Raw genomic sequence first — 26,355 nt, 5'->3', positions numbered from 1 at the left:
CATCTCAACCACGTACTTGGATGATGGATGTAGTACAAATTCCCTTCTTAGAACAAGTAGATTAGATATCGGCTAAAAACCTGGGAGATTTATGCGGCCTCACACATTTAGGAGGTTGATACACACAAATCGGAAAAGGTGTAAAACTCATCTTACATGCCCCAAAGATAAGGTCCAAAACCTTAAACAAGATAAAGTGGTGTTGCAAGTGTTTGCAGCTTCAGGGAAATATAAAATATTAAGTTGGCAGCTGCTTACCGCTTCCTCGTGGCGATAGCTTCGAACATTTATTCCATTTATCTAAAAACAAACAGTCTTATTGTTAGTAACAACAATATCCAATCCATTAAATTGATGATATGCATGATATGAGGTGGCTCAGTGAACTAATATATCATATTGTGATCCATCGGCAAAGTGTGAAGGAGTTGGAATTTGATCAGACATACCTGTAGTACAAATACCGAATAACCCAAGACAGAAGAAACTGTCAAAATACTCATCATTATCCCTTACCTGGAGGATCCCATCTCCAATAAACAGTAGCCCAGACAGTTCAGCTGCAGACAATATATTAGATATTATTACGTTCGGGTAAATAAACCGTGATTCATAACTCATAGTGAAATGGAAACAAAAAAAACAAAAAAGGAAAGCTTACCTTTTTGCTCTTTTGATATTTTTGATATCACAACAGGGATTTTGTGTTCTGCGCCTCCCTAGGGGGTGAATTATAGAGTTATGTAGTTTGTTGCACAAACATTTGAACGAAAGAAGCAGAGGGAAAAAAGAGAAAAACTGTTGTGTCTTCCCCAATACGATACTCCATTAGTCTACTGTTGATATATCAATTGTGGCTTCAAAAGATCAATGGCATTAGGTAACAGTAAATTCAATGATAGAATAGGCAGAAACAGTCTAATCAATGGAGATCTAAATGACCTTAATGCTCAAGCCAAAACCTCCAATCGTCTGTCTTCTGATCGTTACAGTTCTCTCCTACAAGGAATCAGATGGAATAAAGAGGTGTTTATTGTGGACATACTTACGAGTATAAAAGTTTACCGTAGATAGTACAAGTATAACAAAGCTGACAACGGAAAGGCCCATTTTAAAAGGTATTTTCTCTCCAGTCATGCTCACACTTCACTCTCATGGTTCCAAATGTATCATCTGCCCGACATGATATATTTTTCTGGTAATTGAAACATACTTTCCCAAGGTATTTAATTTGACATGCAGGGCAGGTTACTTACACTGGAATAAAATGGTTCTCCTGACACGCAGATGACATCTTGCTCTTGAATGGTCAGAATGTCTTTAGCCAAGTGCAGTCGAATATTGAAAGGCTCCTCGTTACCATCTTGCAGCAGATAAACCCCAGTCTTTGTCTGCAAAGTAAATCAAAGTGGGAAAATCATGTATCGTTCTTCTTTGTCCAAATTAACTGGCCATGAAATTAAATCAAATGAAAATGTCATCAAATTGTAAAGACATTGAAGAGACTTGACAGAGTGACATGTATGATAATGATAATTCTTCTTAGCCTGTTAATTTCAAAATGGTGACATATAAAACAATGCCCCATACATTATGTGAATACCACTTTCAGAAAGCTAGTAACCAAGAAACCATTTCAATTACATTGTATCTAATAGGTTTCGAAAATAGTTATTATTCGTGATCACGTCAGGGGGAAAAAAATTCCACTAGTGTTTATATTGCATACATCTTCAATATTATGTTGCAATTATGTTTGATAATAGGAGACAGTAGAAATATAGTTAAGCTAATTAGGTTAGTTCTCAGTAAATCATTTTCACTAATTGGTTTGAATTACATGCATTTTCTATGCACTGTGCTATAACATTAATCAGACTAAAATATATTGTTGTCTTGGCCCTGAAAATAAAAATCCTTATTTGATAATTTTCCAAAACCAGATAACTGCAACGATACGCCTCTTAATCACAGGCAACAGAAAAAAAAGATTTACAATCATCTAATTTAATAAATCTCCAATTAAATAATCAATCTTCATTTTGTCTATCCATCTAAGGTCTTGTGGAATTAAAAAGTTTGAATAAATTATGCTCAGTCACCAGATATGCATTTCTCTGAAAGGAATGAGAGAAATCATCATCATATCCCGTGATCCATTTAAAACAAGCTGATCTGCATACATTTGCATTCTGTATAGCCAATTCCCCACCAACTAATTGGAATGCATGTCCTGTCCTTGAAACCACGGTTAAGTCCAAATAATAAAAACACCTTCACCTGACATGATTACATGATTTAGGTGCTCCCGAGTGGCGCAGCGGTCTAAGGCACTGCATCTCAGTGTTTGAGGCGTCACTACAGACACCCGGGTTTGATTCCAAGCTGTATCACAACCGCCCGTGATTGGGAGTCCCATAGGGCGGTGCACAATTGGCCCAGCGTCATCCAGGTTTGGCCAGTGTAGGCCGTCATTGTAAATAAGAATTTGTTCTTAACTGTCTTGCCTAGTTAAATAAAGGTTCATCGTTTTTATTTTTATTATTCATGTAAAGCCAAGCACACCAATGTCACTAAGCATCCTTGATGACAAATGCAGTAGTGTCACTAAAGGATACCAGTTTAAAAAATAAGGTGACATGGTAGGTATGGCAACTCAAAGAATTACAATTACTTGTACAGTATCTAGATCTGTGTAAAGAAACCATAACAAAATCAGCCTGGGTGTGTATTAATATCAACAGCAGCATCTCAATGTGAAAGTGTTTTTACAGTGAGTTGCCTTGCACACTATATCCACGGTGTGTGTATGACTCACACGTGTGAATTTGTGTGTGCGTGTGTTGAGAGATAGAGAGAGATAGCGAGAGAGAGAGAGAGAGAGAGAGAGAGAGAGAGACGTTGAAGGCAGTCATTCTCGTTAGCCGAGCTGAATCAGTGCTACGATGCTGATATATCTATCACTGGGTAGATCAGAAGCAGCCTCTACTCTGTCTGTCTCTCTCTACTCGGCTGAGCATTGTTTGACCTGCTGTAGAGCATGTATGTAATTACCCTTATCTCTGATCCCATCTTGTGTTTCATCATTACCTTCTCATCCTAATCCTCTCCATCTTTATCTAGCTACATCATCAACTCCAGTCAGACACTGTCGTCTGTGTACATTCACAATTTACACCACAGGCGGTTGGCACCAGGTATGCAACAAGGACAGTCACATTTTCATCTACCTAAGCCAATCATGCATTGTAGAGATATGATAATTCAATGACACTTGTGGTGGTGCAAAGGTTAACATGTGTCAGCAATTGAGTATGCTGTCAAGTAAAAAGACAAAATGCTATTTGCCGTGGCAGACCAATTTGCTCCAATTATCTTTGCAAAATGCTGAGGGATTGAAATCTATTCAACTGAAATTCTACCTACCTCTTCATTTGAAGTCCTGAAATCCATGTGCTATGGTACAGTGAGGGAATCTGCCCTGGAAAAAGACAGAAGAGGAAATTCAATTGCATTAGCTTCTTGAACAAAATACCTAGCAGTTAGTCAGTGACATGGTTCTTCTCACTTGTAGTAATAACACAGATTACCTAGCAGTTAGTCAGTAACATGGTTATTCTCACTTGTAGTAATAACACAGATTACCTAGCAGTTAGTCAGTGACATGGTTCTTCTCACTTGTAGTAATAACACAGATTACCTAGCAGTTAGTCAGTGACATGGTTCTTCTCACTTGTAGTAATAACACAGATTACCTAGCAGTTAGTCAGTGACATGGTTCTTCTCACTTGTAGTAATAACACAGATTACCTAGCAGTTAGTCAGTAACATGGTTATTCTCACTTGTAGTAATAACACAGATTACCTAGCAGTTAGTCAGTGACATGGTTCTTCTCACTTGTAGTAATAACACAGATTACCTAGCAGTTAGTCAGTGACATGGTTCTTCTCACTTGTAGTAATAACACAGATTACCTAGCAGTTAGTCAGTGACATGGTTCTTCTCACTTGTAGTAATAACACAGATTACCTAGCAGTTAGTCAGTGACATGGTTATTCTCACTTGTAGTAATAACACAGATTACCTAGCAGTTAGTCAGTGACATGGTTCTTCTCACTTGTAGTAATAACACAGATTACCTAGCAGCTAGTCAGTGACATGGTTCTTCTCACTTGTAGTAATAACACAGATTACCTAGCAGTTAGTCAGTGACATGGTTCTTCTCACTTGTAGTAATAACACAGATTACCTAGCAGTTAGTCAGTGACATGGTTCTTCTCACTTGTAGTAATAACACAGATTACCTAGCAGTTAGTCAGTGACATGGTTCTTCTCACTTGTAGTAATAACACAGATTACCTAGCAGTTAGTCAGTGACATGGTTCTTCTCACTTGTAGTAATAACACAGATTACCTAGCAGTTAGTCAGTGACATGGTTCTTCTCACTTGTAGTAATAACACAGATTACCTAGCAGTTAGTCAGTGACATGGTTCTTCTCACTTGTAGTAATAACACAGATTACTTAGCAGTTAGTCAGTGACATGGTTCTTCTCACTTGTAGTAATAACACAGATTACCTAGCAGTTAGTCAGTGACATGGTTCTTCTCACTTGTAGTAATAACACAGATTACCTAGCAGTTAGTCAGTGACATGGTTCTTCTCACTTGTAGTAATAACACAGATTCCCTAGCAGTTAGTCAGTGACATGGTTCTTCTCACTTGTAGTAATAACACAGATTACTCAAGTAGTATGATTGTGCACCACTTAATATGAACACAAAACCCACTAGCATGGTTTGCCTATTTTCTGTCATGTCATCCTTGTGGGACCGGCAATATCAATCCAGAGTAATAGATTTTCATTGCAATTTCACTTCTTTCAAGCAGAATCCTGTGCAGAACTAATCAGGGGGGAAACCAGAGACCATTAAATGTCTATGAATAATTCATAAACTGAAGGTGGGAACCTAAGTATCTATCCTGATAAATGTTTCAATATGGAATCTATTGCTCCCGTCACCTGACTGACTGTGTTACACTATCTGTTACGGAGTTACAGCAGGGCTAATCATTGAAGCCTTTGAAAACAAGCATCAGATGAAGGAGTAGGGCAGAGTAATAAATACATGGCTCTGGATGGCGATGAGGATAGATATAGAACATATGCTTCCCTTGACCTCAACTTTGTGGTGAAAAAAACTGCTGTCCTTGAGAAGGAAATAGTTACACTATAACAACATTGTGCTCGAGGGGTATATGTTGCAGTATATATTCAAGGTTCACCTCAGTAGAAAGGCCCCCGGCTCTTCGTCTGTAGAGGTCTAGCCATGAAGCAGGCAGGTGAGCACTGATCCTACCCGTGGCAGAGGAGCTTCCCTGGGCATGGCTGTGGGGGGACGCATGCCCTCCCCTGGAGCTGGTGGCAAAGCCTGGCCTGCGGTGGGCTTGGTGTCGGCTCTGGGCAGTGGCTGACCTGGTGTATGTGCTGCCACAGTTCCAACAGTGGTTACGGAGGGCGTCCGATGGTGGACTCAGGAGCAGTTCCACTCAGATCCAGAATGAGCTGAGTTGAGATCAAAACATAACATTAGTTTGTTTGTGAGGTAGTGGGAACTAAACCATGAGGCTATAAAGGGCCAATGCCAACAAATTATGGCACAACAGTAACAGCCCATACCACTTTAACCAGATGCAATAATGTTTCATATTTACAGAGCTCCCAATCATCGCACAGAAATATTTCCCAGTGCAAAAAGACTGATGACTTGACAGAATAACTCTGGGTGTGATGGTTTTCAAACCAGTTTATGGGAAGGCACAGAGACAATTTGTTTTACAAGCGCAGAGGGTGAATTTCTGAGAGCAGTTTGTTACAACGCGGTGAAAAGTCTCAACTGCTGCAGGTTGAAGGCACCTGTGGGTCCAAAAATATAAATACCTAACGGCAATTAACACGTATTCTTCAGTGTCCTTGTTGTTTGTATGCCAAGCGCAAACGTTTCTGCCAAGGTGTTTTGTTGTGTTGCAATTGAAACCTCAGGAGAATTTATTCTCGTTAGTGCGCATTTGTTGACACGATATCACATATCTGTGAAGCTGTATTGGCAAGCTGCCTCTGTGATCATTGTTTTAAGGCACCTTTTCAACTCACTTTTCATTCACATTTGAAACTATACATCATCTACTTATGGAAATCTTTTCTCTCTGCATCCAAGAGTATGCTAAAATACTTTCATTTTTTTACCTTTATTTAAAACACAGCCTTTGCAGTGTCTCTGAATATCGTGGCATTCCATCTGGAGCCTGCCAACTCATTGAGTGATGCATTCCGACGCTCTTTTAGTCCTTCTTTAAAAATGAATGTCTACATCTGTCCTAAAATGTGCATCTAAAAAAGGAAATGTTTCATATACTGTATGCAGCCTGGCTGTTTGTCCACGAATGCAGGCCTGCTTCCAGCAGGGGCCCTCGAGAACATACTGACAAATGCAAGCAGTTCACTTCAATGCCAGAATCCCAGTCAGATAGACTGAGCTGAACCTTATGTGCAATTTAAGTTGAGTCAGCGTAACTCACAGGCACAGATATTTTCCCCAAATCACTGCACAGTGTTTCTCAAATAGCACTCCTGGCGCCGACACAATAGCAGTAGAAAGTTAGCGTTGAGTGGAGAGGAGTAGTTTTGCTTAATTTGCTTGGAAGGTGTTGGCTGATAGAGACATCGCCTTGCCTAGGACCTGAAGACAGCAGGTGTCGGCCCTCGAGGAAGAGACCAGCCATTTATTCAACCTGTTACCTTGGTACCGTGACCTGAATCTAAGGGAGGTGACTATAGTAGCTCGAGGCTTAAGCTTTAGGGCTCGGTTCAATACGTATCGTAGAAGATCTGTGGTATAGCGTGACAGAAATGTAAAGGCAATGTTACCCATGCTCGCGGAGACTGCATTCACGGTAAATGCTGCATATGTCGGCTCAATCGAAAACTACCTTGAAATGACAATCTGACCATACCACAGATCTGACGTGATACGGATACGGACCAAGCCCTTAGTAGTCTTATGTAACCAGACGAGTGTGCCTCTGGATATGGAGTATACCCCAACATACTGTACATTTACGCCTATCATTTACGCCTATCTGTAAAGTCTGGTATGTGAGCTTAAAGCTTTTAGCAAAGACAGCTTTTCCTTGGTTTCAATGCACTAATGACCCAGGCGAAGTTCCCATTATAGGAAAAATTCAATCAATCAGATGACAGGATCAATTTACAACTCTGCCTACCCTTCTGCCTACACAGTATATAAACAGTGACATACATCACAATGGTGTGCTGGCTGATTTCTGCATCCCACCTCCAGCAACGCCCATCTCCCTTCCTTCTTCTCTCTTGGCGGATTCTTCCATAGAGATAATATGAGATGAAAACTACTAGATATTCTCTATGAGTTCTTCTCTACCTCGGTCCTTGATCTGGAGCCAAACCGACCCGAGGCCATATCCAAACCAAAGTAACTACAGTATTTTTCATTTCTCAACCATATGTCCATACCTGCACAGTCATCAGAAAAATGGGATAATAACCAAACGCACAAATCTGGTTCTTGTGGAAAAAATCTACTTAAATGAATTGGTGACAAAACAACCATGAGTAGTCCTATGAAACAGTGAGCTGACTCTCCAATTAAATAGTTGAAGTCTATCTCATTGCATTTCATAGCCCTTACCATGAGGTTTCATTATAATAAATAGTGTTTATGTTCTTATCCTGTCTGTGCTCGATTTCTCCTGATAGTTTTTGCATGACAGAAAGAATAAGAAAAACAAGTCAACAGTGCTTGATCGTCGCTCTCCAAAGGCTAACCTCAGAAAGCAACCAATTATTTTCTCAGTATTTACAGAGGATCCGTCAGATTCAAGAGCACCCTAATTAGTGTACTGTTTTGAAATGCTCCTTACAGTAGGCCTATGCATGGCTGTGATTGTATGTGTGTGTGTGTGTGTGTGTGTGTGTGTGTGTGTGTGTGTGTGTGTGTGTGTGTGTGTGTGTGTGTGTGTGTGTGTGTGTGTGTGTGTGTGTGTGTGTGTGTGTGTGTGTGTGTGTGTGTGTGTGTGTGTGTGGCTTTTGTATATTCTGCTAGTTCCTGAGTCCTTGTCTACTATTTTGCATCATTTGAAAAAGGGACTGTCAAACTGCTCCCCGCATTACCCCTGTAACTTTCTTCATTCTGTCAAGTATATAGGGAGAGGAAGAGATTGCTATTACTTCTTGAGATTTTCAAGTTAACTAATACCTGAGCCACAACCGTATGTGTGCTCAATCTCTCTATACCAGTATGGTCAGTGCTATTACGCTCGCTCTGTACCAGATCCATTCAGCAGTGAGAGTGAGGGAGCAGAGGTAAATTAGTGACAGACACATTTATGGACCCGCTTCCTGACCTTCCTGATTGTGATGAATGGTTCTTGGCATGGCATAGCCTACAACTATCAAGTGGGTGCCAACTTAAATCCAACCGGAGCATTTCACAAACTGGTGCTGGCCCATTATAGCACTGAATATCCAGGAATGGTTCATTATGACCAAATGGTGTTATGTGAATATACGGTTTATTTATAGCTTCAAAATGTGTTTAAAACTATAACGTTGAACTCATGGACTGTCGGTGCTTGTGTCCATGGCTCTGTTTATGAATTTGAGAGTGTTGGTTACGTTTCCCCAGCCCCATCTCTCAGATTTATACCAAACCAAGTGGCGGGGCTAAAACACAAACTCCAGATTGTGGCTTTAAAGAGGGGTACATTTTATTTAGAGTTCAAGCGTTTACCATCTGGTGAGTTTTATATACTTTTCTCCAGTGAGTTTCTTAATTAAAATGAATAAATTGTCCCATTAACAACACAGGATAATATACTAACATATAAGCCAATGGCTTGAGTGAAGTGAAGCAAATAATCGGACATTGTTGTCTCAATTAACATTAACGCATTCATTTAACTCATAGGTATTCAGGCACATTACAGTGCCTCTTATAATAGATAGTTCATTCCCCCTAATTCATTTTAAAAATGAGAATAACATGAAGTACAACATGAAATTCAAGTAGCAGCCATTAGCAGTGTAACAAGCCAGTCCTACATGGGGGGGGGGGGGGGGGGTATCATGCTGTGAGGATACACAAACATGAAATATGAATAACCTAAGTGCATTGCAGTGAGCATCGGCCTGATAGAAACAATTTTGCACTGTCAGATGACGTAGCCTATTATTTTCTGAAATAGAGGACTGTATCCTCTATTAAATCAGCAAAAGACTTGAAATGCTAAGGGACATGGTTGTGCACGAAAAGCAATTTGTTTGACAAGTGACAAATTTGTCAAATGAGGGTATACTGTCTGAAGGATGTATAGCACATTACCAGAAATAATGGTCTTATAATAGCCTACATTCAATGTACGTCATAGGGGAAAATAAGAAACTTCTCATTTTAGTTTGAGCTAAATCAGACAGAACTCTAATTCTGTACATTTATACCTCCCAGATGAATTGTGTAATTATGTGGAGTTGTTCCCAAATAGTACTCCCAGACATTTTGCAATTTCATGAAAGATTTGAAAACATATATCACAAATGAAGCAATGAACAATCAACAAACAATGCATCAAGACTCTGTATGGCATTTACCTGGCGTCTAATATATAACTGACATACTTGCCCTTTAAGGAAAATTATAAAGTCACAACCTACTTATCTGTAATAAGCAAATAACATCATAACTTGAGTCAATGTGCATTTTAACTCATTCCCACATTGATATTACACAATGAATAACACCACTGGGCTAACATTAGCTGAAATCTATCTCTATTTTTGAGTTGCAATACAGAACAAAAGTAATTAAGAAACAAAAATATCACTATTAGTGTTGTGTGTTTTGAGCTATGAGAGTTTGTGAGGATTGACTAATTTACTCATCGCTCTGCGCTGCCTGGGCTAGAGGACAAACAATTGTATTTTTGTACAACAGCGACTCTGTAGCAAACAGAGAGACATAACACTCTGAGGTACACTGACTGACAGACTGACTGACTGAAGCATCTACAGTCAAATCTGTTTGTGCTATTGTTTATTCATCACACAAACCCTTATACGGTTGAAGTTGAAAGTTTACATACACGTAGGTTGGAGTCATTAAGACTAATTTTTCAACCACTCCACATATTTCTTGTTAACAAACTATAGCTTTGGGAAGTCGGTTAGGACATCTACTTTGTGCAAGTAATTTGTAACATTGACACAAGTAATTTTTCCAACAATTGTTTACAGACAGATTATTTCACTGATAATTCACTGTGCCATAATTCCAGTGGGTCAGAAGTTTACATACACTAAGTTAACTGTGCCTTTAAAAAGCTTGGAAATTTCCAGAAAATGATGTCATGGCTTTAGAAGCTTCTGATAGGCTACTTGACATCATTTGAGTCAATTGGAGGTGTACCTGTGGATGTATTTCAATGCCTACCTTCAAACTCATTGCCTCTATGCTTGACATCATGGGAAAATCAAAAGAAATCAGCCAAGACCTCAGAAAAACAAATTGTAGACCTCCACAAGTCTGGTTCATCCTTGGGAGCAATTTCCAAATGCCTGAAGGTACCACGTTCATCTGTACAAACAATAGTAAGCTAGTATAAACACCATGAGATCACACATCCATGATACCGCTCAGGAGGGAGACGAGTTCTGTCTCCTAGAGATGAACGTACTTTGATGCAAAAAGTGCAAATCAATCCCAGAACAACAGCAAGTGAAGCAGTGAAGATGCTGGAGGAAACAGGTACAAAAGTGTCTATATCCACAGTAAAAAGAGTCCTATATTGACATAACTTGAAAGGCCGCTCAGCAAGGAAGAAGCCACTGCTCCAAAACCGCCATAAAAAAAACAGACTACGGTTTGCAACTGCACATGGGGACAAAGAACTGTTTGGCCATAATGAACATCGTTATGTTTGGAGGAAAAAAGGCCGAAGAACACCATCCCAACTGTGAAGTACAGGGGTGGAAGCATCATGGTGTTGGGGTGCTTTGCTGCAGGTGGGACTGGTGCACTTCACAAAATAGATGGCATCATGAGGTAGGAAATTATTTGGATATATTGAAGCAACATCTCAAGACATCAGTCAGGAAGATAAAGCTTGGTCGCAAATGGGTCTTCTAAATGGACAATGACCTCAAGCATACTTCCAAAGTTGTAGCAAAATGGCAACAAAAAGAAGGTATTGGAGTGGCCATCACAAAGCCCTGACCTAAATCATAGAGAGAATTTGTGAGCAGAACTGAAAAAGTGTGTGTGAGAAAGGAGGCCAACAAACCTGACTCAGTTACACCAGCTCTATCAGGAGGAATGGGCCAAAATTCACCCAACTTATTGTGGGAAGCTTGTGGGAGGCTACCCAAAACATTTGACCCAGGTTCAACAATTTAAAGGCAATGCTACCAAATACTAATTGAGTGTATGTAAACTTCTGAGCCACTGGGAATGTGATGAAAGCTGAAATCAATCATTCTCTCTACTATTATTCTGACATTTCACATTATAAAAAATAAAGTGGTGATCCTAACTGACCTAAGTCAGGGACTTTTTAATAGGATTAAATGTCAGGAATTGTGAAAAACTGAGTTTAAATGTATTTCGCTAAGGTGTATGTAAACCTCCGACTTCAACTGTAGCATTCATTCTCAGTAAAATCCAGTCAACATCTGGGACAATTCATACGGATGGATGGTCGACCGAATCGGCCCCCCAGAGAAATATGAGGTGTGATAGTCTTCCTCTTTCCCCTGCTCAGCTCTGGACCTGCAGTAAATTGTGATGAAGATGACCAAGGCCACAACCTCACCTTACATTTTACATTTACATTTTAGTTATTTAGCAGATGCTCTCATCCAGAGAGACTTACAGCCTCTCCTTGACATATAGCCTCTCTTTACCCTCTACATTTTTCCTTCAGAGGCAGCAGCCATAGCTAAAGGGCAACATCAGGATCAGTGCTTCTAATTTGTCTTTTCACAGTGGAATTGGCTTTCATTCAGGGACCGACTACCGCATTTGGGAACCTGGGGCAACAATCTTTTTTTTACATGTATTTTTTGGGGGGGGCAGATTTCCTTTTGTGAAAATAGCTACCTTTCTGCAATTCAACACATTTGTTAAACATTTAGCAGTTTTATAATGCTATTCTACACTGTCATGACGCTAAGATAAAATATTGCAGTTTAAAAGCTAATTTCCTGCAATTCTACACTTTTTTGCCATGGGTCAGAGAGAAAAATGTGCAGCTTTTTTGCTCATCGCATGCTATTGTTCACATTTTGCCATGAGGCTGAGGGAACATTTAGCAGTTTTAACGTTTTACTTATAACTTTCAAAGGCAACATTGATGCACCCAATAGTGCCAATAGTTGGCTAATCAAATAATAGCTGTAGTAAGCCTAATAATGCTAATAGCACAGTTTCTAAACCCAGAGGCGCAACATCGCAAGACTTCCGTGAACACTTGTGAAGCAGACTCAGCGTACCAGGCCAGGGTTTGGGGTTTGAGAAGTCAATGAGAGAAGTGAAAAATTCCTCCTTAGTTGTTCCTTTTCTCGATTTCTAAAGGGACAACCTACGTAGATTCAAGCCAATGTCTAACTGAACATGTTTTTACTCCAACCTTGAAAGTGACAAACTTACATTTCTGTCAAAAAATACTTTATATCAAAGGAGTGCTTTTGATTTGACGGCAGATGCGCAATTCGGCGCGATTCCATGTTTTTGTGCATTAGCTTAGCTAGCCAATGTCACCATGACATCGCCTACAAGCATTTTCAAGGATTTCTACTGGAGAAGCAGTTTCTGCCTATCTTCAAACTGTACTGTCTTTGGTAACATAATTTCAAATCAATTGTAGACTGCAAATTGACTGCAAGAATCCCAAACAGATATAATATTTGACAAAAACAGATATACGATCACATACTGTATATCTCTCTATTAAATATGGGAAAACTTTGGAACAGATTTCCAAAATTAAAATCACTTGGAGCTATATTTGCTGGTGTTTTACAGTCTTTTATGTCCAACAATGGGCGGCCACATAAAATCACCCGCGTACCACCAGTTGGGGAACACTGCTTTATGTTATGTGCATGTGTTAATCTATCATACTCCTTCCAACTTCATGGTATACAATGTGGCACTGTAGGTAGGAGAGAGCTAGTCATAATGTAGGCTGGTTGACATCTTGTCACTGGACCTTATTGGCCAATTTCCCTCAAGCCTGGTTTTCTTGACAAAGACATTCTTAACTTGACCTACAGATCTTTGATTTATGGTATTAGCTGTGTGGGGTAGAGGGGGTATAGTCGGAACATAAACATGTCAATGATATGTCAACACCTTTTCATTTAATAGAAACTGAGATCTGACTCAATACATCAACTAGATTGCTACCTTTGACCATTGACCTGCACTGCTCAATACTCCTTTCACAAGAATTTGTAACAATTACAGAATATTGATGATAAAGGCTTGATACAGCCCTAACAGGTGTAGCTGTTAGGCTCATTGAGGTCAGTGAGCAGCTTACCTTGAATACTACTTATGAGAGAGTGACGATCAAACCTAGAGTCTTAACATCCACTTCAAAGCCAATGGATAGTAACAAGATACAGTGTGTATCATAAGTATTCATCCCCTTGGATTTCTTCACATTTAATTATGTTACAAAGTGGGATTAAATCTGATTCAATTGTCATTTTTTTTGTCAATGATCTACACAATACACTCAAACATTTTCTTTTTTTTTTTAAGATTAATGAAAGACAACACTAATATACCTTTATTAAGACAAGTATTCACCCCCCCCCCCATTCACACCTGGATTATTTGCCCATTATTCTATTCACAAATCTTCGAGCTCTGTCCAGGTATTGGGAATCATGGCTAGACAGCCATTTTCAAGTCTTGCCATAGATTGTCAAGCAGATTTAAGTCAAAACTGTAACTTGGCCACTCAGGAACTTTCATTGTCTTCTAGGTTAGCAACTTCAGTGTAGATTTGACTTGTGTTGTAGGTTATTGTCCTGCTGAAAGGTGAATTCCTCTCCCAGTGTCTGCTGTAAAGACTGAAACAGTTTTTCCTCTAGGATTTTGCATGCGATTAGAGCCATTCCGTTTATTTTTATCTGGAAAAACTCCACCGTCTTTGCCGATGTTAAGCATACAAATACCATGATGCAGGCACCACTATTCTTGAAATGAAGGAGGTAGTTACTCAGAGATGTGTTCTGTTGGATTTGCCACAAACATAAGGCTTTGCATTTAGGCCAAAAATGTTATTCATTTCCTGTTTTTTTGCAGTAGTACTTTAGTACCTACAGGATGGGTGGTTTAATACATAATCCACAGTATAATTATTAACTTGACCATGCTTAAAGAGATATTCAGTGTCTGATTTGTTATTGTTACCTATCTACCAATCACTGCCTTTCTTTATAAGGCTTTTGAAAAGCTCCCAGGTCTTTGTGGTTGAATCTGTGCTTGAAATGTAACACTTGACTGAGGGACTTATACATGTTGTATTATGTATGGGGGCAGAGGAAGGGGTAGTCATTTTAAAAATCATGTCAACCCCTATTATTTCACACAAATTGAGTCCATTTAACTTTTGTGATTTGTTAAGCCAAATTTGACTCCTGAACTCATTTAGGCTTGCAACAACTATATTATAGTTATTTCATTGTTATTCATTTGTAAATATTTGTAGAATGTTATTTTCACTTTGACATTATGGAGTTGTTTTGTGTAGATAAATGACAAAAAAAATCACAATTAATTACATTTCCTTCCCACTTTGAAACAACAAAATGTGAAAGCAATATGAGGGTGTGAATACTTCTGATACCCACTGTATCTGACCCCTCAAGTTATTAAGTTGACTTGCCCTGTCTTTATCAAACGTTACTACTGTAAGAAGAGTGGAAATTGTATATATCTATTCTATAACGGATCAGATATATTCCAAAGGGCTATTCAAGTAAATCTAGATAACGTCCTAAAAAGTATTAAAACCAGAATGCAGACGATAGTTGGGTTGCCATGGGACTGGTCATATTATGCCCGGCTGATTTGATTGCATGCATTCCACATTATTAGGTGCAGAAGACTAACAACCAGCAGGCTATAACCACGTAGAACATTGGAATGGTATTAATACCAACAATAATTTCACTGCAACAGCAGCATTCCCTCATCTACCAGTCTATTTAAAACTGACAATGTCGATATGGGCAGTGTATAGCCTCTGTACTCTGAACCTTGCTTTACATCATTGTGGACAGAAAGAGGACTGACACCGCACTTAGCTGGGGGAACTGCGGGTGCCTATACATTTGGACACGTCGGAGCCTCGGAGGCAGTATGAAGGGCTACTGCATGCTGAAACCTGAAGTAATTGCATATTTTACACTTAATAGGTCCTTTATCATAATCTGAATGAACTGTTCCCCATTGTGCATTACGCAATGTGAGAGCCAATGATGATATATTGTTAGTCTACTTATTAGATATTAGATGATGGATCATGAGACTATTATACTGAAATTAACCTATATAGTAGCGATAGGCTACAAATGGCGTATGAATAAAAGTGAACGTTTTTCGAGGTATCATAGGCTACACGATAGCACACTACTGTGAATAACCATCATTATCTTACATGTAAATTGCATTGTAGGCTATTATACAACATACAAATTAGTGGTTGACTAGAATGTCTAGCTTACCTGATTTTCTGGTAACAGGTGTGATGTAATATTGGTTCCAGTCTGCTCCTCACATCAATCTGTCCTGAAATGTGTTTATTTATTCAGTGATGGCTACAGATTCAAAAGAATCTCCGCAAAATCACGTTTCCTGGCACCGTCGCCCACGATATCCAATACACTGAGGCAATGTGCAAAAACCGTTAAACATCCCACACTTACACGAAAAACGTGTCTTTTTCCATATTAGTCATGCAGAAACAAGACACGGCATCCTTTTCGTCGACAGTAATTTCCAGCATGGCATGGAATACTGTTTCACATGTTTCCTTACTGTGCGCTCTGGTGCCAAAATGACTGGCTGAAAATCACATGCGATTTGTTTCAACTCACGTCAATCGCCTCAGTTATTCGTTTAGGATACTCGCGGAACTCTTACATCTCTCCCGATGTGAAATTACTTTCACTGTTGAATAAGAGCATCTACTATGTACATAGCCTAAGATACATCCAACCTAAAGGTCTCCGGTGCAAGGAGCGCTTTTAAAGGAAATGATCGGCGAGCACTGCGGTATGGTTTTGTTGAATGGGACCCTGGGCTGCTATCAGCCTGCAGTGAAGGCGAATTGATGCAAAAGCAGATTCAAATGAACCAGTTCCAACATCTTTTTCTTCAAAACTGTGATTTTTAAAGTAGTCTATTGTGCAATATATTAGCTTGGAATACATATCAAGAACATGTATTCCTAACCCGTTATCAGGGCTAGATATGGTCTCCCTCTCAGTATGCCTACCTTCTCTGCTACTCAGAGAAGGTAGGCTATTCAGGATTCAGTGTGTATCTCACAGCAGATCAGGAAACTCACTTGGAGCTCCTCAGTACATTGACAGCTGTTTTTAGTGCCTCGAGATCCTCCACCCTGCAGCCCTTATTGCGTAAGCAACTGTGCAGGTTTTTCAGTTGCAGGTGTCATGTAATCAGAGCTATCTAGGCTGTAGCCATATAGATTACAGCCCAATATGTAGGCCTAGATGATTGCAATAGTGTCTCTGTTTTGTTCTGCACAACACACTGCCCCAACACACTGAACAGGCAGTTAACCCACTTTTCCTAGGCCGTCATTGAAAATAAAAATTTGTTCTTAACTGACTTGCCTAGTTAAATAAAGGTGTTGTTACATAAAACTTGCACTCACCTTTGTAAGTGTATTGTGTTACCATGTAATTGCATTCAGCTTTGTAAGTGTATTGCCATTCTAATTATCAGTTTTATACACACTTGATATAAAGTGGAACCAATTTGAGGATCATAGACCTGAGAGTTAAAATGACCCTTATGTGAATGTGAACGCTATTAATTTTATGCTCCACATAGCAAGCCTTCCTAGTCATGATGTCATCTCACAGGTAAGTGCTTGATCCTCTTTTCACAAATTAGTTCTTGTCATTTCAGGTGATTTTCAAAATGATTGTTGATAATATTTATTTATAGAAAATATCACTTTTCTGCCCTGAACATGACCTGATTAGATTGAAGAGGATGCACACCAATATGCTTAAGCATCACATCCCCCTACAGTACAACCTGTGAGTAATGTAACCGGTGTGAAATGGCTAGCTAGTTAGTGGGGTGCGTGTTAATAGTGTTTCAATCGGTGACATCACTCGCTCTGAGACCTTGCCCCGCAAGGGCCGCAGCTTTTGTGGAGCGATGGGTAACGATGCTTCATGGGAGGCAGTTGTTGATATGTGCAGAGGGTCCCTGGTTCGAGCCCAGGTAGGGGTGAGGAGAGGGACGGAAGCAATACTGTTACATTGGTGCCGTGACCCGGATCACTGGTTGCTGTGGAAAAGAAGTAGGCAAAAGGGGGTTGAGTGTAACTGGTGTGAAATGGCTAGCTAGTTAGCGTGGTGCGCACCAATAGCGTTTCAGTCGGTGATGTCACTTGCTCTGAGACCTTGAAGTAGTTGTTCCCTTTGCTCTGCAAGGGCTGCAGCTTTTGATGCTTCTTGGGGGGCAGTTGTCGATGTGTGCAGAAGGTCCCTGGTTCAAGCCCAGTTAGGGGCGAAGAGAGGGACGGAAGCAATACTGTTACAGTAACACCTGTATATTGGGTATCCATGTTGATGTATATGTTGAAACCTGCAGTTTTGACTTGTTTTCTCAATAAAGCTTTGTTTTAAGTGCAGAATAGTTAATCCAAAATCCCTTTGTGAAACATTGTTGCTTTCTTACCTTGTAAAAAGTAGGCAAGTTTACTTTGTGTTTTTGTTGTTGTTGTCGTTTTTTATTTAGAAAAAACTATATATCAGAAAGTACAACATAACACTCACCAACATTCAAACATGCAAAAATACAAGCATAAATAAACATATGGAGCCGCACATCCATTTACAGTGTGTTGTCAGACAAATGTTGTTCAAGACAGCTTCATCCAACATGCTGGAACATTAGGTCGGTGACTACATTGATCAAATATTGAGCTATCCAACTAATTATGTACAATATATAATTTAGCCAGTAACAAAGTGAAATTATTTGTCTCCAATTAGGTTTTGAAGATAATATAACTAGTTCACAATTCACTTTAAGTTAGCACCAAAATAAGATAAAACAAATCCGATGAATTTGCCAATCTTAATTCTTATGCTAACTATTAATATTCCTCCTTTGTTTGATTATTTTTGCCAAATAAAGCCATTGCCAAGAGTTAACTGGACACAAGAGGGCGTAGGGTGATACGTTCCCTTCCCCTCCTCAGTCTCAGCAGACTCGGAAGAGGTAAATGTGATTATGTTGTTGAGATTGACCTTGAAAACCAACTGAAGTTAGATTGACATTTGAAGGAAGAATACCTTATTGGATTATTGGAAAGGAAATGTATGACTTTCTGCCTGCATACACACCGACGTCAGAGGACGCTTCCCTGAGGAAAATCACATTCAATGACAATGTGAACAGAGTTTGTTTTCACCTTTTACTGCTTGTAATTTAGCTACATGTCATTATTGTATTGGGGAAATGGGAAACATATATTTTATAGGCCTGAATAAATTGAAAATCAAACGTGTGTATGCTGTAGCACATTGGGATCAATATAATGTAATACCATGCAGATGTTTTTACAATTCTATCCCTTATTAAATTAAATGAGTCCTCCATGACATTGCACCGTATATCCATTTCCATGCCTTCTGAGCTATGCAACACACAACGCTCATTACCAACCATCTGCACATTCCGATGATTGCACTGGTATGCATCCTTAGATCAGAGCTGTGCTTAGTTACACGCCCAAACACCACTACCACCACCACTAGTCTACACACCTCCCCACTCCACACACAAAACACCTGTTTAGTGTTTAGCAAGAGGGTGGGTCTTGACTCCGCCCATTACAAATGTACGTGTAAAAAAATGTTTTTAATTGGTTTGAAGACCCCTGCTATGTAAATTTGTTTTGTGAGACTCCTCCCATGCACCTGATAGGGAGTATTTACAGCTCTTTACTGCTGCCTGCTGTACTGTTACAACAGCGCTCTCTGCACTACACGATGACACTTCACTGGACTATGCAATAAGGATTTCCGTCTCTGCAGTGATTTGTCGCGCCCTGAGGGGACCGTTATATTTACGAAAAAAGTTTTATACCACATTTTCAGTCGCATTTATTTTTCCAAGATGCCACGCTCGTTTCTTGTCAAGAAACATTTCAACTCATCTAAGAAGCCAAATTATAGCGAGCTGGAAAGCCCTATAGGTAAGCAACAACCTTTTCTAAATGAATCGCTCAACCGATATATGGGTTACACTGACATGCTACAAAGTTTACAAATTGACTGCGGTCAGGCTATTATCCTGATATGTAGTTTCATTGTATCTCTATGTCAAAGTTAGTGTTACTTTGTAACTTTCTAATCCGTGCAATTCAGTGAGGCGATGTTATTCAGCTCTTTTTGAAGGAAATTATAAATTGACATATTATTATTACTGTGAGGTAAAAATGACTTTTAATCACCTAAATGAATGTTTTCTTTATTTCAATTTTCAGTATTTATTTCACCGTATCTCTACAAGGGCCTTCCATTGCCAGTCATCCCTCAACCGGAGATCCTTAGCTCCGTGGTTTACAACCCTATCACCGTATGGACTACGAGCAGCTTGCCGTTATCCCCGCTTTCAAGTGACCTGTCTCCCATCTCTGGATACCCCTCATCGCTCTCTGACACCTCATCCAAAGACCACAGCGGCTCTGAGAGTCCCAGGAGCGATGAAGACGAGCGGATGCTTACCAAACTAACAGACCCTCATGGAGTGGAGGCAGAGAAATTCCAATGTAGTTTGTGTAAAAAGTCATATTCTACTTATTCTGGACTGCTGAAGCATAAGCAGCTTCACTGTGACGCTCAGACGAGAAAATCATTCAGTTGTAAATACTGCGAAAAGGAGTACGTCAGTCTTGGAGCGCTAAAAATGCACATCAGAACTCACACTTTGCCTTGTGTCTGTAAAATATGTGGCAAAGCTTTCTCAAGACCGTGGTTGCTTCAGGGACACATCAGAACGCACACTGGTGAGTGACTAAAGATTGAGTGCCATACTGTACTGTAGCCTATACTTGGAAATATTGAAGAAGCTGCTTGGTGGGCTATTCCAATTTAGGATAAGTGTGCAATTTATGGGATATATTATTTATGATAATGGGTTTTAACAGACTGTACATGTATTTATCATATACATATTGCAAAGTGTATTGCAATGCTGAAATTCCCTATGTGCCTGTCAAAACAGTTATGTGATAAGTGGTAACTCATGTTAAAGAAGGGGTTTTCACACCACTTTACAAGACTTGGGACATGCTTGTGTTGTTCCATGTTCTAGTTCATACTCTTCACTAAGTAGCCTAAAATATTCCTACTCCTATGTCAAGCCATATCTCATGCTTGACATAAAGTCAGGGAAGAAGGAATTTGAATTTGATTTGATTCCTAACTTTTACAGTGCACTATAAGTGTAACTGTATAAGTCCATGCTCTAGTTAAGTTATTACAGTTGATTATGGAGCAAATAGTTCATACAGTATTAGGCCTATGTCAGTTTAGTGGAGTGGATAGTTGTGTTTGTTTTGTATATCTTATCTGCCTGTGAATACTGACACATTTCTTCTCCTTTCCCCTCTGACAGGAGAGAAGCCCTTCTCCTGCCCCCATTGCAGTAGGGCTTTTGCGGACAGGTCCAACCTCAGGGCTCACCTACAAACCCATTCGGATGTGAAAAAATACCAATGCAAGAACTGTTCCAAAACCTTCTCCAGAATGTCTCTTCTGCACAAGCATGAGGAATCTGGTTGTTGTGTAGTACATTGAGACTGCTGGAATGGGAGACAGTGTCACCGCCAGAGACCTCTGGTACTTTTCAGTCCTCAAAAACTGTTCAGGGGATATTACATACTGAGGCTTTGTTACCAAATATGCAAGACTTTCTTTGACTGACTGCCGGAATGACAATCCATTTAATTTCAGTGTAAAATCAAATACTCTCTGTCATGTGCTTTTCATTTTAAGCAGTTTTTTTTCAGTGTTGAACTATACAGTATGTTAGTTATACCATGTGCCATTCTGTCTGTACATTTCATGTACTTTTGGGCAGGGCGCAACTTTGTTTTTAGAAGTGGGGGGGACATAATTATCAATATTTTTTATCCAGTGGGATAAACACTCCAAACAGCCTACCCGACCGCTTGGAGGCGTCTGCATGGTCCATAAGCACACTGTTGCCTCGTTTTGTATCACATACATGTATCACAAAACTGGAGGGGGGGGGGGGGGGGGGTAAAAAATATGCATGTCCCCCCCGTCCCCAGGGAAAGTTGCGCCCATGCATTTGGGAAGTGGAGAGATATGAAATAATGTGCCTTCTCAAAGATTTTGATGTTCTGACCAATCTCTCTTAGAGGATATGTTTCTGCTTATGTCATATTCTTTTTATTTTCTTAAGAAACCACAGAGTTATTACAAGTGGACATGGTTTATGGAAACAAACGATAGACAGAGCAGTGCACAGCGAATGAAATATTAGAAGCCATCATAACTTAGTGAACAAGTGCAAAGATGTATTTTTAGGGTGAAAGTATTACAATTCCTGCACAATCATGACACAGCAACTGTTTTGCTCAAGATAGCAATACTTTTATCAAGTGACTCACTTCGTCTTGGCAATTATGTCGTTTTTCTAAAAAATATATGTTGCATTTATATTTTTATATATTTGAATGTAAGTGTGAATAAGATGATTGTATTTTTGACAGTGTGAATTGTGATACTGAATGAATGATTTGATTATTTTTAAGATGCTTTTTAAAATAAAGGTTCATGAAATGTTTGTAATGCTTGATTTTATTTTTCTGTGCAAGGACTGTGAATAGTTTGTTATCAGGGATCCATCGTGGCATGGTGCCATGCACTTGCTGGATATTCTAGAAAATGTGTTATAAAATGTCTTCTTTATTTAACTTTATGAGATTAGTAGTCAAAGAAATATACTAAATCACATGTATCACATCATGTACGATGTCTATACCGTAGATTTTTATCAGTATACAAGTTAAAACATTTGTATTACCTTCTCTGAAACTACAAGCCTGGCATTACTATGGTAACAACCTTTTTGTGGAGTCATAGACAACTTTATATGGTAACTTTCCAACTGCTTCAAAGATAAACATACAACAGCAGAAGTCAGGCTCCTGCTCCAGTCTGCTTTCATGCTTTCATGCTTTCATTCCATGGTGGAGGTGTAGAAAGAACGAAAGGTGACTCAACCCAGACTCAAGGCTGGACCTGCTCCTTGTGAACCTGTCCAAACAAACTTGAAATTTAACACATGCTGGCTATATTGATCAACACTCACTTGTTACACCCTTTGAGGGCCCACGGCCCTTCATTTTCCTGCCTGCAGCCAGTTTGACTTTTTAAATGGAAGAGCTGATGTCTTGTGGACAGCTATCTATTGTAATTCTAATTGGCCAATCAACTGGACCCCTCAGGGTTCTGTCTGTCTCTCTGTCTGACCATGTGGTGAATGCTCTCAGCCAGTGTGTTGATTGAATCTGTCTTCCTGCTAATGCATAAACTGATGTCTAATACTGAATGCTTAATTCACAGCAATCACTGCAGAGACACTTGAATAGTTTAATTCCCAGATTTGCATTATTGCTTTGACAACCTCCAAGGATTCTGGGATGTGTGCCACCAACGAATTCCTCGGGCTACATCTTTTACAGTCAATCAATCTATCAAATGTATTTATAAAGCCCTTTTACATCAGCAGATGTTATAAAGTGCTATACAGAAACCCAACCTAAACCCCCAAACAGCAAGCAATGCAGATGTAGAAGCATGGTGGCAAGAAAAAACTCCTTAGAAAGACAGGAACCTAGGAAGAAACCTAGAGAGAAACCAGGCTAAGTAGTACAATACCTAAAAGGATACCATTTGCACTGAACTCTCTCTAACAAGCCAGACTTTTTCAGTGTTCTGTAATTCCCAAAAGCTGCTGACCCGAGTGATCTGACTTGACAAATAGACACTTGTGCTCCTTCCTGGGTAATTTTGAAGGGCTGATGAGCTGGTCTTTCCTGTAGGTAGATTCTAAATCCATACATACACTATGAGTCATCATCAAGCTATTCCAGGTGCTATCCTGGGTTCCTCTGATTGGATCAGGTATGAACCAGGTGGCTCCAGGCTTTTATGTCAGACCTCTCTGTGAGAGAAGCAGGTGCAGGCACTGACATACACCACATAATATTATCTTATAGCTATGGGGAATACAGTCCTGATTTCATGTTGAAATATCAGTAACATAGTGTATATGAGAGAATACGAGGAATATGTCCCCAAGGAATACTAATTAATCAGCTGCTCTTGGGTATACTCGAAATGCCACCATAAGATAAAAACATGGTTTCTTTCTACTTAATGCACACTGCATTGTACAATGTTGTATTTTCAATGTAAATTTCCACAACTTGCTATCTCCTTCTCTTGTGAAATAGGGCCAACCATTTATTTTTATTACAATGATTATTAATAGCCTGGCTGATTTATCATCTGTGAAAAGGACATGCAATGCTTTTCATCCTGGCATGAATATTTAATGTAGCAGCTGTGGTGGTGGTAGGAGGAGGAGAAGAAGAGGTTTGCAGCATATGGCTATTACGGTAACGTGTGAAATCAAATATTTGTGGGGGGTGGAAACTGTTAATGTCGGTAATTATCCTGTTGTGTAGGGGAGATTGGGGTAAGCTGAGCCACCCTTGTTGCTAGGAAACCATACACAAAATTAATGATTTGACCAAAGATGTAGGTGGGGTCATCATTTCATGGAGTCTGTGAAAAAAGAAACCACATGGAAAAGGTGGTAAGCAATTTAGGTTAAAAAAAATATTTTCACCAAGTCTATGATTTTATTGTGTTACAGGATTCACGATGAATGTATCTAAACCAAAGTAGATCATTTTAAGATTGTTCGATACATCATTTGGGGTCTTCATTTTGAGGTCCTCGACCTAGCATGATAGTGCATCCTTTTATTTGATGTATTTTTATTTAACCTTTATTTAACTAGGAAGGTCAGTTAATTAAGCACAAAGTCTTATTTACAATGACGGATTAAAAAAAGGTTAAAGGCCTCCTGCGGGGACGGGGACTGGGATTTAAAATAAATTAAATTCAAATATAGGACAAACCACACATCACGACAAAAGAGACAACACAACACTACATTAAAAGAGACCTTAGACGACAACATAGCATGGCAGCAACACATGACAACACAGCATGGTAGCAACACAACATGGCAGCAGCACAACGTGGTAGCAGCACAACGTGGTAGCAGCACAAAACATGGTACAAACATTATTGGGCACAGACAACAGCACAAAGAGCAAGAAGGTAGAGACAACAATACATCACGCAAAGCAGCCACAACTGTCAGTAAGAGTGTCCATGATTGAGTCTTTGAATGAAGAGATAAAACTGTCCAGTGTGTTTGTTGCAGCTCATTCCAGTCGCTAGCTGCAGCTAACAGAAAGGACGAGCGACCCAGGGATGTGTGTGCTTTGGGGACCTTTAACAGAATGTGACTGTCAGAATGGGTGTTGAGGATGAGGGCTACAGTAGATATCTTAGATAGGGGGGAGTGAGGCCAAAGAGGGTTTAATAAATAAGCAGCAACCAGTGGGTCTTGCGACGGGTGTACAGAGATGACCAGTTTACAGAGGAGTATAGAGTGCAGTGACGTGTCCTATAAGGAGCATTGTTGGCAAATCTGATGGCTGTATGGTAAAGAACATCTAGCAACTCGAGATCACCCTTACCTGCCGATCTATAAATTACGTCTCCATAATCTAGCACGGGTACGATGGTCATCTGAATCAGGGTTAGTTTGGCATCTGGGGTGAAAGAGGAGCAATTACGACAGAGGAAACCAAGTCTACATTTAACTTTAGCCTGCACCTTTGATATGTGCTGAGAGAAGGACAGTGTACCGTCTACCCATACTCCCAAGTACTTGTATGAGCTCTAAACACTCAGAGGTAGTAATCACACCTGTGGGGAGAGGGGCATTCTTCTTACCAAACCACATGACCTTTGTTTTGGACGTGTTCAAAACCAATTTAAGGTCAGAGAAAGCTTGTTGGACACTAAGAAAGTTTTGTTGTAGAGCTTTTAACACAAAATCTATCTGGGGAGGGGCCAGCTGAGTATAAGACTGTTTCATCTGCATATAAATGCTTGAGAGAGCTTACTGCTGCCTGAGCTATGTTGTTGATGTAAATTGAGAAGAGAGTGGGGCCTAGGATTGAGCCTTGTGGTATACCCTTGGGGACAGGCAGTGGCTGAGACAGCAGATGTTCTGACTTTATACACTGCACTCTTTGAGAGAGGTAGTTAGTAAACCAGGCCAAAGATCCCTCAGTGACACCAATACTCCTTAGCCTGCCCACAAGAATGGAATGGTCTACCGTATCAAAAGCTTTGGCCAAGTCAATAAAAATAGCCGCACAACATTGCTTAGTATCAAGTGCAATGGTGACATCATTGAGGACCTTTAAGGTTGCAGTGACACATCCATAACCTGAGCGGCAACCATCCTTGTAGCTGTGGGGGCTAATATAATATAATATAATATTTGCCTTGGGGTAAGTTGAGCCAATGGTCATAGGGTAAGTTGAGCAAATTGAAATGTTTTCTTCCCATGCAAGGCATCAGTGACAGGATATGAGGTAACAACAGTGCCTGTCCGATGTTAAAAGTGTTTTTAAAAAGTACAAAGAGTTTGTTAGGTGTTACGCCTGGGTTAAAAGATGCTTAAAATTATTAAAACACAAAAAAAGCTTTTGGAAATAAAGATGGACATGGTTTTAAAAAGCTAGCAGTATTATTTAATTCAGTACAGAACAGTAAGCAGTGCCAAGAGACCACTCTTGTTAGACAAGCTATGTTTTCAAAACTGTAATGTTTACATGAATTCTGATTATTT

The 26,355-nt window shown here is 39.7% G+C and overlaps 2 protein-coding genes across 2 annotated transcripts in view; one reads left to right on the top strand and one right to left on the bottom strand.

The window, feature by feature from the left end:
- The window catches only part of sntg1 (syntrophin, gamma 1), a 38,506-nt gene extending 21,893 nt beyond the window's left edge, over window positions 1–16,613 (bottom strand). The window contains exons 1-8 of the mRNA XM_031810064.1: window positions 15,831–16,613; window positions 5,288–5,567; window positions 3,427–3,481; window positions 1,257–1,391; window positions 943–999; window positions 662–719; window positions 517–560; window positions 259–300 (exon numbers count right to left, since the gene is read on the bottom strand). Coding sequence (XP_031665924.1) covers window positions 259–300; window positions 517–560; window positions 662–719; window positions 943–999; window positions 1,257–1,391; window positions 3,427–3,453 — 363 coding nt within the window. The 5' untranslated portion in view covers window positions 3,454–3,481; window positions 5,288–5,567; window positions 15,831–16,613. The remainder of the gene's footprint in view (window positions 1–258; window positions 301–516; window positions 561–661; window positions 720–942; window positions 1,000–1,256; window positions 1,392–3,426; window positions 3,482–5,287; window positions 5,568–15,830) is intronic.
- A 2,712-nt stretch (window positions 16,614–19,325) lies between these two features.
- LOC109874964 (zinc finger protein SNAI2-like) lies at window positions 19,326–22,191 on the top strand. The gene is made up of 3 exons (XM_020467045.2): window positions 19,326–19,570; window positions 19,862–20,383; window positions 20,995–22,191. The coding sequence occupies exons 1-3, from the start codon at window positions 19,492–19,494 to the stop codon at window positions 21,174–21,176; spliced, it is 783 nt and encodes a 260-aa protein (XP_020322634.1). The 5' UTR covers window positions 19,326–19,491; the 3' UTR covers window positions 21,177–22,191.
- Window positions 22,192–26,355: the final 4,164 nt, after the last annotated feature.

The sequence above is a fragment of the Oncorhynchus kisutch genome, linkage group LG30, assembly GCF_002021735.2.
Source record: "Oncorhynchus kisutch isolate 150728-3 linkage group LG30, Okis_V2, whole genome shotgun sequence".
NCBI lineage: Eukaryota > Metazoa > Chordata > Actinopteri > Salmoniformes > Salmonidae > Oncorhynchus > Oncorhynchus kisutch.
Note: the sequence above shows the minus strand (reverse complement) of the source record. Positions and strands in the feature narration are given on the sequence as shown.